This window comes from Haliotis cracherodii, unplaced genomic scaffold, assembly GCF_022045235.1.
Source record: "Haliotis cracherodii isolate W230 unplaced genomic scaffold, xgHalCrac1.p SCAF_5, whole genome shotgun sequence".
NCBI classification, from domain to species: domain Eukaryota; kingdom Metazoa; phylum Mollusca; class Gastropoda; order Lepetellida; family Haliotidae; genus Haliotis; species Haliotis cracherodii.
Window position 1 is genome coordinate 16,801,903 of NW_027266308.1, and position 17,343 is coordinate 16,819,245.

Here is a 17,343-nt window from a genome sequence, read left to right on the forward strand (position 1 = left end):
CTGTCTCACACTCGGTCTCACTCTCTGTCTCAATCTCTGTCTCACTCCCTATCTCACCCTCTGTCTCACTCTGTGTCTCACTATCTTACTGTGTCTTGCTGTCTCACTCGCTGTCTCATGCTCTGTCTCACTGTCTTTCTCACCATCTGTCTCATGCTCAGTCTCACTGTCTTGCTGCCTCAGACTCGGTCTCACTCTCTCTCAATCTCTGTCTCACTCTGTCTCACCCTCTGTCTCACTCTCTGTCTCACTCCCTGTCTCACCCTCTGACTCACTCTGTGTCTCACCCTCTGACTCACTCCCTGTCTCACCCTCTGACTCACTCTGTGTTTCACCCTCTGACTCACTCCCTGTCTCACCCTCTGACTCACTCTGTGTCTCACCCTCTGACTCACTCCCTGTCTCACCCTCTGACTCACTCTGTGTCTCACCCTCTGACTCACTCCCTGTCTCACCCCCTGACTCACTCTGTGTTTCACACTCTTACTCTGTCTTGCTGTTTCATGCTCAGTCACACACTCTGTATCACTCTCTGTCTCACTCACTGTCTCACTCTCTGTCTCACTATCTTGCTCTGTCTGACCCACTCCGTGGTCTAGTGGTAGAGTGTCTGCCTGGAGAGTGGAAGGCCCGGGGTTCGTTCCCCAGCTGCGTCATACCAAAAGACGTTAAAAGGTGGTACTTGTTCTTACCCTGTTTGGCGCTCAGCATTAAGGAGCTAAAACAAGGACTGGTCGGCTGGGAGTCAGTATACTGTGTCTGAGTGGGGTATTCATTTTAAACTGCGGCATGGTATCTCAGTGAGGTAGCACTATAAATTGGCATTAGTCCGGACTAGTACAAGCAGTCACATACACACACGTGGATGCACGTTGCTATATAAGTGCAATAATCTTGGACGCGACGTTAAACCCAATTTCACCTCATGTCTTGCTCTGTCTTACTGTCTCATGCTTGGTCTCACACTCTGTCTCACTCTCTGTAGTGCAGTCTCATTCACTGCCTCACTATCTCTCGCTCTGTCACTGTCTCTTGCTCTGTCACTATCTCACTCCCTGTCTCACATATTCTTGCTGTCTGACTCACTGACCTTTCGCAAACTTTGACCGACCACTGAAATGACTAACAAGAAGTCGTCATCAGCCAATTAGGAAGCAGCTTTCGTGAGCTTTACAGCACTGGTTTCAGCCTGGTGACTTCCATTTCAGACCACCCTTGAAAAATATGTTGACACAGTTCTCGATTAAAATTTTGAAAACTGCAATGTCTAATAAATGGTTGAGATTGTATGGCAGTGCTTCCCATGTACTGTGCAACAACTCCTCCGTTTAAATATTTGGAAGCGAGAGATAGACGATAATTTTGACAGAATCAGTCGTACGGGCGGTAACTGTCGTTCGGAATGCCCCGTGTTAACATTTTCGAGGTTGCAAGATTAGAAAACACATTTCGACTGTCACTTTCATGATCTGGTAAGCGAGGCTTTGATTGGTCAGATGAAAGGTCGTTCTAATGTGACTTGCAATGGGATGTCCTCAGATCTTTGTTTAGCGGCAGCGAGAACTAAGATCTGATTTTAATGCGATTGTACAATCCGCAGAAATTTGGATTTAACACATAATTTTGTACCATGATGCTAGTATCATATTGTGATGTCATGTATTGCTACTGACCAAGACATGGCTGTTTATGGGAGAGCATGTACATGAAGCATGGTTTGTTATGAATTGTGACATATAATGTTCATGTTTTGTTTAGTGTTTGTATCATAATAATCACAACTTTAGTATCAAGTTACTCATCGTTTCCTGTACCTTGAAGTGTACAGTTGCATACCTTGTATTCAATATAATGTGTTTCCTTCAGCAGTTGTACGTGTGAGCATATGGCCTTTGTCTGACTTGTGTCTGACTGTTGTCCAGAGCCCAGAGCTGTCTTTCACTGTCCATGTGTCCTACCTGGAGATCTACAACGAGAGTGGCTTTGACCTCCTCGACCCCAAACATGAGGCGGCCAAACTGGAAGATCTGCCGTACGTAGACAGTCCGCTTACATTAAATAATATCTGTCTCTGATCTGGATTTGATCAGCAAGTGAACATACGTTCATTATTGTGCTTCAATCATAAATTTAAAGTTGATTGTATAATATCAGAAAAAGATACTGTGTTTTCCTGGCTGGCTGTTTGTCTGTTTGCCTGTTAATCTGTCTGTAAGTACCACAGTCCACTGTCTGTGCAGGAATGTGTCCCTTATGGAGAACTCTCTGTCTGTATGTCTGTGTGGGACCACAGTCCACTGTCTGTGCAGGAATGTGTCCCTGATGATGAACTCTCTGTCTGTATGTCTATGTGTCTGTTAATCTGTTGTTCTGTCTGTTACCATGGTCCTCTGTGCAGGAAGGTGTCCCTGATGATGAACTCTCTGTCTGTATGTCTATGTGTCTGTTAATCTGTTGTTCTGTCTGTTACCATGGTCCTCTGTGCAGGAAGGTGTCCCTGATGGAGGACTTGGAACAGAACATTCACCTGAAAAACCTGTCTGTGCACCAAGCTGTGAGTGAGGAGGATGCTCTCAACCTGCTATTTCTTGGGGACACCAACAGGATGATAGCAGAGGTACAGATGTCTTCTCTACCATCGGTCACCCATGTGGTGGTCAGAATCTTTTATTTCAGTCTGCACAGAATCACAAAAAAACATTTGGGCTTAAAGTGATAATTTTTTATCAATTTGTATGCTTTTTTATTTTATCTTTGAAACATTTTAATTGCACTCGTAGTAGGTCTAAAGTCAATACTGTTGATTTAGACTTTGCGACAGAAACATTAATCTCTTTTGAAAAGTAAAAGAATTTGTTTGTAATTCCCTTCAAGATTTTTATCCAGTTAGTGAAATTTTATGCTGATTTCATCATGTTTACATTCGGGACTTAGGGTTGTGTTGAATTATTCAACTTGTTTCAAGTTTAAAAGATTTCATTTTCTATTTGATGCTTAAATGTAAAAAAACCTATTCATCTAATGGTATTCAATATTACAATATGCAACATTTCTTGTTGAATAAGATTTAGCTGCCAGAAGCTATTCCCCTAGATGTGTTCACCACCAAACATTGCACAGATTATTCTTTTGCAGATTAAGGAGAGTAAATGTGAGATTAATGTGTGATGAATAATGATCATTATAATTATTTTCTGAATGGCTACCATGTCATCAATTAATATTTTTCTTAAATACTGTTTGACACATTTGCACAAGATGTACTGTTTGTGATCTTATGATCTCCTGCATGACTGTTCTCACACGTATCTGCCTCCCAGACCCCGATGAACCAGGCGTCTACACGGTCTCACTGCATCTTCACAATACACCTTACAGCACGGGAAGCAGGCTCAGCCACCATCCGCAGGGCCAAGCTGCACCTGGTGGATCTGGCCGGGTTGGTCTACATATTGATATCTACTTTGTGTGATTTCCTGATTACATTTGAATCAGACCCATGAGGATGCGGGTTAGAATAGGTTTTTAAGCAGCCCATGCTTGCCCAGCAGATTATGCTTTTTGTAATCTGTGGCCTCATGGATCAGTTGGTCAGACTCTGTGACTTGATCGATTGCATGTCATCATTCCCTGAAGGCATGGCTAGTTGATCGCAATATCAATCACTGAATTGTATGGTCCAGACTAAGTTATTAACAGTTTGTCATCATATAGGTGGAATATTGCTTAGTGGGGCTTTAATCAACAAACAGACAAATGGAAAAGCAAAAATGGTTATGATGTCTGTCAGGCTCACACTCTAACTGAAAAAGAGTTGACTGGGACATAAAACTACATTTGTTCATTTTGAAATTGGTGATCAGGGTGATGGATGAAAGTACTAATTATGCTTATGGTGCAAGCAGCCTATGCTTGTTGTAAGTGAAGACCAACATGATGATTGTGTGGATGAGACCTGACTGAGTGTGTTGTGGTATCACAATGGCATGGATCTGTGATCGTGGTATCAATCACTGGTATGCTTGGCCATGATGTTGCTGCAAAATGTAGCTGTGGCGTAAAACAAAATTTGAATCTCTGTGAGTGAAGCCAAATGGTACAGCAGTATAATATGCACTGGCAGATCAAGATCCAGAGGAGGGAGTGGGGTGTACCCTTGTTTTTTAGGACACCTCACATGCATCCACGCCAAGTCACGTTCTGTAATTAGTTTCTGTGGTCAGATCTGAGCGAGTCTCCAAGACAGGGGTAAATGGAGTTCTGCTGACAGAAGCCAAATACATCAACTTGTCCCTCCACTTCCTGGAGCAGGTGAGTCAGGGAAGATAACTCTGGATGGCGATTAAACTAAGAAGATAATGTTTTACTTATCCTGCATTACTCACTGATGCATTCACTGCTTACCTTACAATAAAAGAAGGACAGCGCAACAGTGATGGTTCTGGGTGAAGAAATAAAGTTGTTATTCTGAAGTCACACATTTACTGACCACCGCCCCTGTCCTGTGACTTTGATGACACCTAAGGTCACCTTCTTCACATCACTACAGCGAGGATGTGTCCCAGCAGAGCTCTCCTTTTGGATTAATTTAGACCTTCAGTTTTCGTCTACAGTTCTAAAATTGATCTGCGATGGGTTAACCTTTTCATATTACTTTCACCTTGTTGTGTAGTTTTATGTGAATAGATTAGGCGTAAAAAGACTCTGTCTTTTTCCCCCGCCACATATTTGTTATTCGCTGCCATTTTGAATTGTGTTACAATTGTTTGCCTGCCAAGGTAGTCAAATTATTTACAATTTTCAGCAACGAATAACATATTCATGTGTTCTTAAATACTACTAGCTTTGGCGTTACTGTGAGTTGTGTATATATAAATTATTTTATACACTTTCAACTTGTTACAAATATTTTTGCTGATAGATTATTGTCAATTCTATTGCTTTCTTCCAGTCCCGCTTCATCAAGATTTCTTTATTTGCGCAACTTATGCTTGCGCGTTGTATTAATTTACGTGGAAAAAATCTTACAAAGATTATCATCCATGTTGGTTAGCTTGCACTCAGATGTGCTTGCCAAACTCTAAATGTAAATAGCCTTGGTTTACATTGAGTTGCGTATATAAAATTATTGTATACACTTTCAACTCATATTTTGCCGATAGATTATTGTTCAATGCTACGGCATTCTTCAAGTACCGTTTCATCAACAATTCTTTAATTGCATAACTTATACTTGTGTGTTGTACTTATTGTTGTGGAAAAGAATTGTCCAAAGATCCTTATCCACGTTGTTCAGCATGCAGGCAGATGTGCTCTCCAAACTCTAAATCTAATTTTTGTGTAAATCTCTCTCTAACGAGTTTAACAGTATACAGGAAGGTTACTCACAAACATATTTTGCAGCAATCCCGTCGTGAGACAAGAAGTATGTCACAATCGCTGAATAGCGAAGGACATGGTTCAGTCATTACCACGGAATACGCATCTTGGCTTAGCGCAAGCACCGGATTGGATAGCAGACGTCTCGTGTCAGTGGCGCCCTCCCCTGGTAACGGGGTAAATAAGAGGGACACCACAAGGTCATTGGATGAAGACTTCTCCAAGCTTACATTTGCTCCGTCATTAAGCCAGCAACATCGTCAGTGCATGCGGTGGATCAGGATCTATCAGAGGATAACACTATCATATTAGATCATTTCCAAACTATGGTGAATTTCTCATGAAAATTCATCACACTGGTGTGTTTAGCGCTTTCCGACTGGGACTTTGAGTTCAAGCGCAGGCTGCTATGTCAACCTTGCAAGCCAAAGTTCCCAAAGACGCTTGGATTGACACTGCACTCAAGACTCTAGAGCACGTCTCTTTTAGTCTATCCCAGCGGGCTGGCAGGTCAGGCAATTGTAAGCCTAGACGTGGGTCTCTCAAGGAAGGCCAGTATTCCCTTGAGGGAAAGGGTGTGGCAGAGGCAAGTCACAAGGATGATTACGTACTCATCATACTACATCATGGTTTCCGTCTACACATAGAGGTAACCCCACCGATGACAACAGCTCCTCCGACTTAGAAAATCCAACATAGACATACTGTTGGTGAAAAGAGATGAAGAGATGCCTCACAACCCAGACTGAACATTGACTTGTTTGCTACTTGCCTGAACCACCAACTCATGACGTATTTGGTTACATTTAACTCAGTGTTAGATGTTCTGGAAAATCACAAGATTAGTAAGGTCCTGAAACTACAGGCCCTACTACGCTCAATCAGGCTTGAGGATCAGATGGCCAAGTTCCGCCCGCCGACTTGGGACTTGAACGTGGTCTTTGAGGTTTGCGAGGGCCCCCCTTCGAGCCCCTCTATGCATCCTCATTTTATGACCTCACCAAGAAAACAGTGTTTTCTCTTGGCATTAGCCACGGCGGCACGGATGAGTGTACTACACGTGATCTACATCACATGGGACGCATGGAGCGGTACCTCTCAGGTTGTGCTGGGATTTAATGGCAAAAATCAACTACCAGGCCAACCCCATAGTTCCTTCACCATCCCACCAATATCGACTATTGTGGGAGCTGTAGATGAGGGAGAAGTTTACCTGGGCTCAATGCAAGCACTTTGAGGTATCATCCGCCGCTCCAAGACTAGGCATGGAAGCAGTACATTTATAGTTTTGTCCCTCTGGTTTTGGCCCAGCAGGTAACTAACCCACGACACAAATAATGAACTTGGCCTATACAGAGCCAACCTACTTCCATGTACTGTCTGTCAGTTTCTGCCAGTGGAAGAATATTAGACAATCTTGTTTGTCAACGACGGCTCTATGACGTAGTAAGTAAAGAATTAGCTGATAAGCTATTATTTTCTTTATTACTAAATGTGTATAGGGAATTTCTCTTTAATTCCTAAGTTCAATCGTTTTGATATTTGAACAACCCACCGTAATGGCGTTTTTCTGAACTTTTCTGCTTCACGGTTTATCGATCAACTGGTGTCGTATTTCAGGCTGTGAATTGTTGAGGTTTCTGTATTCTGAAGGTTTACCCGCCTCCAAACCGTCTGATACAGATGCATTAAGGAGTAATGCAGGATAAGTAAACAATTTAGTAAAATCTAAATATTTTTTACATTTGTATACTTATCCTGCATTACTACGTTTAAGGCCCACCCGTTGCAGACTTGCCTCCCCACTTCGGTTTCAGAAACCTGAAAAGTATGTTTTTCTAACAGCTCGAACGACAGGCAGTGATGTGAAGAACGTGACCTTAGGTATCATCAAAGACACAGGACAGCAGCAGTGGTCAGTAAAAGTGGGACTTCAGAACAACAACTATATTTCTTCACCCACGACCATCGCTGTTGCGCTGTCCTTCTTTTGTCATAAGGGGGCACGCGTGGCCCAGTCGTCTAAGGCGCCGTGCTGTGCAGAGTTGCGTCCCTTGGGCACGCCAGAAAACTATGATTGTGGTTTGAATCCCGGTTCGATCCGATTATGTTCCTAGGTTTGTCAGCATCATACCCGTGCTCGTGGGTTTCACCAAAGTGGTAAACGTCTGAGACCTGCATCCCTTCGGGCTTTCCTCCCACATTAAGCTGACACGCCTTGAAATAACTGGAATACTGTTAAAAGCGGCGTTAGATCCAACTCACTCTTTTGTCATAAGGTAAGCAGTGAATGCAGGAAGGAGTAATGCAGGATAAGTATACAAATGTAAAAAATATTTAAATTTTTCTTTAAAAAATTCATATTGGATGATGTCATTGAAAATTCATTGAAGATTTCATTACTGACATTGTTAACTGAGGATTTCAAATGTCAAACATATGTTGGCATAAAGCAGAGTATAAAGCAAAGTTTATTGTTAAATAATATTCAGTGAGTGAGTGAGTGTGTGACTTTGGTTTTATGACGCTTTTAGCAATATTCCAGCAATATCACAGTGGGTGACACCAGAAATGGACTTCAAACATTGTACCCATGTTGGGAATTGAACCCAGGCCCTCGGCATGACGAGTAAACGCTTTAACCACTAGGCTACCCCACCAGCCCTCAAATAATGTTGAATTTTGAAAGTGTGTATTATGAAAACAATATTTATGTTGCCATGAGTTTGACCATTGACCCTTACTCTACATAACATTGACTGAAATGATTAGCAGTTGTCAGAAAACAATCAGACTTTTATCTCATATTGCCCTAGAAGGAATTGAATACCATGATTGGAAAGCTTGAATTATGAAATGTATATGTATGACAAAAAAAAGAAAGACATTCAGTCTATGTCATATTCTCCTGGCAGTAAGAGCAGTAAGTAATATGCAGGCAACCTTTCGCCTATAGTACGGAGATGATTCTCCCAATACAGCGTTTGTTCTGAGACCCTAGTCAGTGAATGTTCTGGGATTCACATTGCTGTAAACAGTATCTCAGATATATCATAGTTTGTTAGCTTACCTAACCAACCCACCCAAAAATCCACCCAGGCACCCACCCAACCATCCACCAACTCATTCACTCACTCAATCACTCCCCTTCATGTAATAAGTATTCATGATGTCCCTGCCTGTATCACTGACACTGCTGGTGGGCACTCTGTTGCAGGTGATCATCTCCCTGTCTGAGAAGAACCGCCAGCACATCCCTTACCGAAACTCCATGATGACGTCGGTGCTGCGAGACAGTCTCGGAGGCAACTGCATGACAACCATGATTGCCACGTGCTCCGTTGACAAGAAAAATATTGATGTGAGTCCTTGAATATGTTCATGAAAAATCCTAACACGACATATTTGTTTGTTTGTTGTTTAACACCACACTCAACAATATTCCATCTGTATGGAGAGATCTGTAAATAATCAAGTCTGGACCAGACAATCCAGTGATTGACATCATGAACATCGATCCATTTAAACAGTATTTACAGAGTCTATTGTTGCACTTTAAAGTGAATTGAGTATCATGGTGAACATGAGATGGTTTGAGCCCAAATATTTGACACAGCCAAATCCACAACACTCATCACTCCTGCTATTGCCAAGGAGTATTTGTCACTGTAACATGGAGATAAACCTTTGTTGTGAAAGTAAGTAGTTCCAGTGTCTGTCTGCAATGTTTTCTAGCTTGTTTAACATAACTAAGTTTTGGATATACAGTGTCATGGTCTAGTGACAGTAGCACCTCCTTACTCATCGCTGTCTGGTGGCCAGCACAGCTTGCCACAGCTCAGCGTCTCTATGTTTATTAGTGTATTGTTAGAGAAATTGTTGCCCATAAATTTAATTCTCTAGCAGTTTAATCACATACTTTTATCATGTATTGATTTGATATATGTCATCTCAGATATGTATGCAAGCTTATTCATGTATTGAAAGTGATTTTTAACTTTAATCTTCATGCTGTAGCGGGATCATCTAGTTCTATGTAGATATTTCTCATGTATATATAGTCATTTTCTGCCACCTTACTAACTGTATTACTCTCCCATATTGATTTATTGGTTGATTTGCCGTTCATGTTTTCCTTGTTGTAGGGAGCACAACTCTGTTAGCTCACGAGGCTAGCAAGGGGAAGTTGTCTCACTTAGATCCATGGCGTTATCAAGTGTATCTACCGCCAGAATTTGCTTGACCGTATACAGGTCATATTGTTACTGGGTGGTCAGGTCGAAACTGTTTTGCTGTTAGTCAGTTTTGCTGGTACGTAATTATGGGGCAGTTTTGATCTTGAACTGACTTACTTCTGGTGTTGCTGAGCTAAACTTATTGGCAAGGGTATTATATTTTATTCCCTTTTTCTAGTAATCTGTGAAAATCCAATTTTCACAAGATTGTCTAGTTTTGGTCAAGTACCTTTTTTACGATTGTGAGTCAAGCTACTCTTTAGGTCATGAACCTGTATTTTCGGGAAGGAAGTCAAGAATTTCCTTGCTCAGTCCAAGCGACTTTAGTCTATAGTTTGTTTATCTTAATTATCCAAGAGACATATTTTTGGAATATGCCCTCAGTGCCCATTTCTCCCAATTTAACCAAGCTGGGGTTATGCACTCATTAGAGTGTTGAGTTAATTGTCTTGTTGATTGTTCTGTCAGTGTGTTGTTTTAGCCAGCTTTAGTAACAGCTGTCATATATTTGCTTAGCTGATCAGCTTGTATATTGGTTTATGGTTTATTAATCAGGGATCGTTGTCAGTGTCAAATGGGGGCTTGATCCTTTAGATTGCCTCTCTTTAGTTACATTTAGCTGATAATAATAAAACTCTAAACTTTTACCATGTTTTCTATCATTACTCTAATCTTATTTAATGACACCGTGGCCTCGGGAGCAAAGCTCCATGACAGGCGGCAATATCAGATCTATCTTGTGACTCATTGTACCTCAAAGGCTGCACAGTTAATTGTGATGATTATGTCTGTACAGGCTTGACATGTTAATTTGTATTGGTTTTCACAAGATAGCTTCACATGTGTCATTAGCAGGTGGGGCGGTCGGGTAGCCTAGTGGTTAAAGCGTTCGCTCGTCACGCCGAAGACCCAGGTTCGATTCCCGACATGGGTACAATGTGTGAAGCCCATTTCTGGTGTCCCCCGCCGTGATATTGCTGGAATATTGCTAAAAGCGGCGTAAAACCATACTCACTCACTCACTCATTAGCAGGGTATACAACTACTTTCTGAATGTAAAAGTCTGTGCACCCACTTAATGATATTTCTAAAGTATTTATTAAAATTTAATTAATTATTAATATTTAATTAAATATAAAGATTTGATTTAAAAAATTTAGTTTTTATATTTGTGTGACTTTTAGATGTATTTTTGACAAACAAGAGATGTCACATCAAGATTTTATGGCAGGTAATGATAATGTATGATACATCTCATGGCCTATTGTTCTTACAGGAATCTATCTCCACCTGTCGTTTCGCCCAACGAGTGGCAATGATCAAGAATGATGTGATGTTGAACGAGGAGTTGGATCCCAAGTTGATGATCCAGAAACTGAAGAGAGAGATCCAGCAGCTGAAGGAGGAGCTAGCACTGGCCACTGGCCAGCAACGGACTGACCAACTCACGGAGGAGGAGCTTGACAGGTGCGCACCAACTGTACACAGTTTATTGCTCAGTCAGTATCATTCCAGCTACATCATGGCCTGCTCAGGATACAAATACCAACTGAAGTTTAGTTTCTGTTAACTTGATATTACGCTTTACTAAAACCTGAACATTCATTATCTGTCGCAACCATTGCAAGATACTGTTTACAGCTTGATTATGGATAGAGGTAGATGACTTTGTGTTGATAAAAATGACTATTTGACTGGCTTATCTTGTGATTAAGGTTGGAAATGAAATTTGATTTTCCTTAGTTGGCAAAAATGATGTGCTACAGAGTTGCCATCTATCTAATGATAGAGTGATAGTCCACAAGGAAATGTCGCTAGTACTTCCTGAATGTTACTAGTCTTGGACTAGCAGATTTATGAAAATTTTGAATTGTTAACTGGAACAAATGAAGATGTTCCTGTAACCTATTGTGTTGCTGTGTTCCAGGTGTGAGGAGGCTGTGAATGCCTACCTTGAGGACACTGATCCCGACTCCATTATCACTGTCGGAGCCGACATGCGGAAGATTCACACCTGCTTTAATATACTACGGGTACGAGAGGGGTCACGTAACAGTAGAATGTCCATTTAAGAACCGACTTCACTAATTTTTGTGTTTATGGTGGCATTAACCAAAAAACGTGTGCATACCATTTTCTATTTGTATGCCTCCAAAAACGTAAAAAACAAAGTGTCAATTCATATGTATAATTATGTCAACAATAATAACATCACCTGCTGAATATTTATACATTTACATAAAAACCTGTTGATGACAAAATCAGTGAAATCATTCTGCGCAATAATGCCAAACAAGCCCCTGCCAATTCTTTTATCAACCAGTCAGAAAACAGTAGTCCGTCAGTGGGAGTGCCTCAGTGTTGTTTGATTTATGGAGGCAAGTGCTAAACAAATAGGTTGGTTAGCCAATCAAAAGCTGCAGAATCACTTGCAGTTTATTTATTACACATAACAAAGTTAGTATTGAAACATTGAGGTGTGGTCTTGAATATTGCAGTAGTGTCGTGGCCCATCTTGAGCTCGAGCACACAGCCAATGTTTCCTGGTTAAATAAGTTTGTGTTGCCTTTCGTGCCTTGTGTTCTAAATTATTTAATTTTTCCTGGGTAATCCATTAATTTTGGTTTACCTCATGTTTGTGTGTTTTAAAGCTCTGCTTTTCACTACTTTTTGTGTAATTGTTTGCTCACATCAACTTTTACAAAACGAAAAGTCACATCAATGTGACTCTGCTTAAATCCCAGAATTTATGCCTCATTGTACTTGTTTCTATGGGAACAATTCTGACTGGGACCCCCACCCCCTTTACCTTGATTGTACGATGCCATGTACTTTCACAGTGTAGTGTCGATATTGCAGTCTTTTGTTGCAATGCTCCTTTACCTCTTACATACAAGTAATCAGGGAACATCTTACTCAACATGCTGTCGACACCCTGTGATGGCTACCACTCAGAGACTCCTTCCCTCATCGAGTCGAGGCCTTCTTGCGGTCTCCTACCCCAGCCTTGCCGTCACCTTTATTGACGATCTTGTTCCCCTCTACCGTGACGCCCTTTATGGGACCTGCTACTACATCTCCTCTGTCTTCTACGTCAACAGCGCTGATGATGGCACTCGTCTGTCATGCCTTCGATACCCTGCCTCATTGCATTGGACAAGGATTTTTGCGACGTTCTCCTTATCATCTCCACATACAATGTCATTAAATAAGCCAAGCGATGTTGAGAATTTTGAATCTTTGTTTACTATATATAGCCTGCGGTGGCACATCTTACATCAAGCGCTAGTTTATGAAAGCACTTATATTTTCAATATACAGTCTTCACAAAAAGAAACATGCAGGTAGTATGTAGTTCATTGAACCTGACTACACAAAAAATCTGGTATTAAATTGGATAAATGTTATTGGTAAATGTTGGTGGCCTGATATTCAACAAATGGTGCGTCAAAACACAGCTGTTGTCGATTTGCAATGTCTTACACGGCATTGTTTTCACACTTGTCCAAAAATGTCATGGAGGAAAACAGTAAAGCAAAATGCATGTGCAAGTTATGGCATTCGTTACTCGTGGTAGTGGCTATGAAAAGGCAAGCATAAGCCAATAATTTGTCATTCAATTGTCAACATTTTTCAAGTTTGAAAATGCCAAAACTCAGGGCTGCCGATCAGAACATTGCCATAGTACATATCCAAAGAGCAGAATCGCAGTCTTCTGTTGCACGCAACTTCAACGTCCAGATGGAAGACAACGTATTTATCGTCGTCAAAATGAGCGTTTTGCCCCACATTGTGTATGTGAATTCGACATTTTCAGTGGCGGTAGTGTCATGGTGTGGGGGACCATATCCTACACCAGGAGATCTGACTTGGTTGTGGTTCAGGGAGATTTGACAGCAAATTGCTACATGAATCAAATACTTCAACCTCACCTTCTTCAAATCAATGACCGCCAACATCAACGTCTTGCCCTGGTCGTTGAGATCTCCAGATTTCCACCCAATCAAACTCCTCTGGGGTGAACTCAATCAACGTTTACGTCAACGTCAGAACACACCGCGGACACTCCCACAACTGGCCAACATGTTACAAGCAGAATGGCACAGAATTCCGCAGACAGAATTCGTACACTTATCCAGTCAGTGCCGAGGAGAAACTTGTGCGACTGGAAACTTTCCATATAAGCCACTTTCACCCACTATGTTTATTTCAGTAAAGATTCAAAAGCAGATTCACCCTTATGGCATCACTACCCATGCTTATTCCTACTTTACTATGATCCACATGATCCACATGATGACTATGATCCTCACAGTGTTTTTCTGTCACAAAATTCATCTGACAAATTATTAAATAACATGTCATTCATTCGTCTGTGTAGACTGATGGCTGACACCTGGCACACTGTTCAGTTTGCTATATTGGCTCATTCCTCACCACTCTGTATCTTGTAGCGTTGCATTTGTAGAATGAAGTCACGAGACACAATGCCAACCCATGACCTTGGTAAGTGTCCATCACCTATCACAATCCGAGGGTAGCGAATTCGTGTCTGAAGGATTCTCATAAAAACTGGTTGCTTGTCTTTGTGACAAGTGACCTACGGCGGAGATCGTCCTCTCGTGAAATTGTGGTAGTGTTATTGCACAAAATCAGTCTTCAGTGTGTCATGGTTCTGTATACAAAACCCAACAAACATCAAGCTTGGGGTAATCAGTTTTTGAGAGTCCCCCCAAAAAGGGCCCTAGGCTTTGTTTTCAGCAAACTATATGAAAGCAGTTGTGGGAAGATGTACTGTTGCCAAGTAAACAAATAGCTGTCAACTGTCAAGCGTTAGTCAGAGTGGACCAAAACTAGGTATGTATGAATAAACTGGAACACAGTCAGTTACCAGATACAGTTAAATATACCTTTGACACCATATTCACATGTAAAAATGATATAAATATATTTAATAAACAAGCAGAACATGACTTTGCAATCATCATTCAACTCCCAGTGTTCGTTTTCTCAAAATAAGATTTAAAATGAGTTACAAAGTTGCATGCAGTATAAATGATAGATACATACTGTCAAGTCAACACTGGGTCTGTTTTTTGCACTCATTATAGCAACACCAAAGAAATCTAGATCTTATATATGATGTTACTATAAGTAGACTCAAGTCAGCTATGTTTATTTTACAAAATGATTTGTTTGTATGGGATTATATTATAATCATTATAACCTAACCCCAAGATGTGTAGCACTTATTTAATTATTGATACCAATAATATTTTCTTATTTTGACAACATAAGCTCCTGAATAAAAATAATTTACAAAGTAAAAAAAGCTTGTATTAGTGCCAAGTTCAAGGTCATACAAGTCAGATAATGTTTTCTTGACAACATATTATGAATATGTGTATGTCAAAGACCTTTGGATGAAAATATATTGTTACAGGTAAAATATCAACTGCAAAGTGACTCATTTAATTATTATTGGTAATGGAACTTCCTAGTTAATAAATGCAATAATTATGAGGGGATATTTCTCTGCTTTAGGGAATGCAATAATTATTAGGGGATATTTCTCTACTTATGGAGTTAATATATTTGTTGGATGTGTGAAAATGGAATTATCCATTAATCAGGTATATCAATGTAGATACTTTGAGATAGAATTTGATAAAATACAAGACATATACAAAAAGCATACACATTATAAATAATCTTTAATTTTTAATCTTATATTAACATTTAAAATTAAACATGATTATGTCAATTTGACTATGATTAAATAAAAGTGAATATTATTCATGGATAATTAATATGTTCATTTCTCAGAAAATTGGCTCATATTTTGCCATGTCAAAATATGCTTAATATGAATTATTTTTGTTTTTATCATCATACAGATATATTTGAAAAAATATTACATGTTCTTTTTGTCACAGTAGTGCAACAGATGTGAAAATAAGAATGGTATTGTCTATTAGCCGAATAAATTGATGTAGATGTTTCTATCTATCTTACACACTTGATTAATACAAGACATAATAACAACGAGTATAAGATTTTAAAAGTTCTAATCCAATATGTACACTTTAAACTAAATATGATTATGTCAATTTAACTGTAATTAAATTGGTTTTTTTCTCTTAATATTCACTTCTCAAAATGTTTCTTCTTTTCTTACAGATGTTTGGATCCCCAACATGACTTGTGTTATTTGTCACAATTGTTCAGGAGAAGTAAGCTAAGAGAGAGACAAGGGTGTCAACACTCAACTCAAAGTATCAATTCTTTGCAACGATTCACTGCAATCAACTCTTAAATCAAATGAAATTAACTTTGTCCATGAAAAATGCAGAAAGTCCTACACATCATCATCAAATATTTTGAAAGCTCAGAAAATAGACAACAATAAAAATATTCAGCCATGTGTTGTAAGATCAGGAGATAATTCTTGTAACTATATATTTTGATTTGATTCGATATGATTTTGATGATCTACAAAAACATCCCAACAGGAATTCAGCAATCAGCAATGTCAAAATTGTCAGCAGAGGAAAAAGACATTTTCTGCAGGAAACCCTTCTTGGCCTCTGTGAGAGAAGATAAGGCAGCCGATGTTAAAGTTTGCATTATTGTTGCTGGTGACATTCGTGCAGTTGAGGAAATATACCACAGACACTGTATGCAGTGTTATATGTATGAACATGACAGGACAGCCACTGAAAACTCTTGAGCCTTCCTGAGAGAATGCAGAATGAAAAGTTGTACACTGTACAAGAGCTGTTGGATCAGAATGCTGTTGTTCTGTTTTCTGGGATTTCACTCAACATCCTGAAGCATTATAAATGCAGCCTCCTTCAGTATTTTGAATCAAGGATCACTAATGCAGAAATAGATGTAAGACAAACAAATTTAAACTTATCCTATCTCACACTTAGCATTTCTCCCTTCTTCTTCGATCCTATGTGGGAACGTGCTTGAATCATGTCCTTTCAAAGTCCCGCTCTTGGATTCAGCTAGCTCTGCACCCCCTCTTTGGGGGCTAGAGATACGGTCGTCGATACGACTTCATCTCGGATCGTTTTAGATCGTCACACTTCGTTACAACGTTCACCCGCCAAGACGACAGATTGGCATTCCTGCTCTCATGATCGGCGCTCTCGTTCCAAGGTTCGGCATTCCAATTCCCGGAAGGAGTGCTCTCACTCACAGGATCGGCGCTCCCGCTCCAAAGATCGGCGTTCCCGCACCCGAGATCAGCACTCCGGCTCACGGGATAGGTGATCTCGCTCACAGGATTGGCATCCTCGATCGGGTTTCCATGAGCGTCATCGTTTCCGTTTAAATCGTTTTCGACTAATGGTAGAGACCGGTCATCCATCATTGACTGCCACCGTAGCGGCTACCATCACGGGACCTTGTCGGCGGTGGATACCTACGCGGCCCGTCATAGAGGATGGGACACCTACCCAATCTACCATGACTCTTATTACAAGCGTCCCGGATACCCCAACTCACGGTTTCCTGACTACCGTTCTTCTGCCGGCTCTGCCTACCCACAGGATCGGCGGTCGTTGTCGTATAAAGAACGTGATCGTCGAAGTCATTCTCGGAGTTGTTTTGTTTGGCCTACAGATCGCCGGAGCGTAATCCTTTTAGGTCGGCTCCTCCTGACTCTTGTCCACCTATCCTACCCACGAGTTGGGATCACAGGGATCAACAACAGACTTTG

General features: G+C 40.6%; 1 protein-coding gene across 1 annotated transcript in view; it reads left to right on the top strand.

Annotated features, from left to right (window-relative positions):
• Positions 1-17,343, top strand: part of LOC139442440 (kinesin-like protein KIF6) — a 92,492-nt gene that overhangs the window by 14,590 nt on the left and 60,559 nt on the right. The window contains exons 6-12 of the mRNA XM_071223250.1: positions 1,923-2,032; positions 2,488-2,617; positions 3,321-3,439; positions 4,224-4,311; positions 8,597-8,740; positions 10,891-11,081; positions 11,542-11,647. Of these exons, the coding sequence (XP_071079351.1) occupies positions 1,923-2,032; positions 2,488-2,617; positions 3,321-3,439; positions 4,224-4,311; positions 8,597-8,740; positions 10,891-11,081; positions 11,542-11,647 (888 nt within the window). The remainder of the gene's footprint in view (positions 1-1,922; positions 2,033-2,487; positions 2,618-3,320; positions 3,440-4,223; positions 4,312-8,596; positions 8,741-10,890; positions 11,082-11,541; positions 11,648-17,343) is intronic.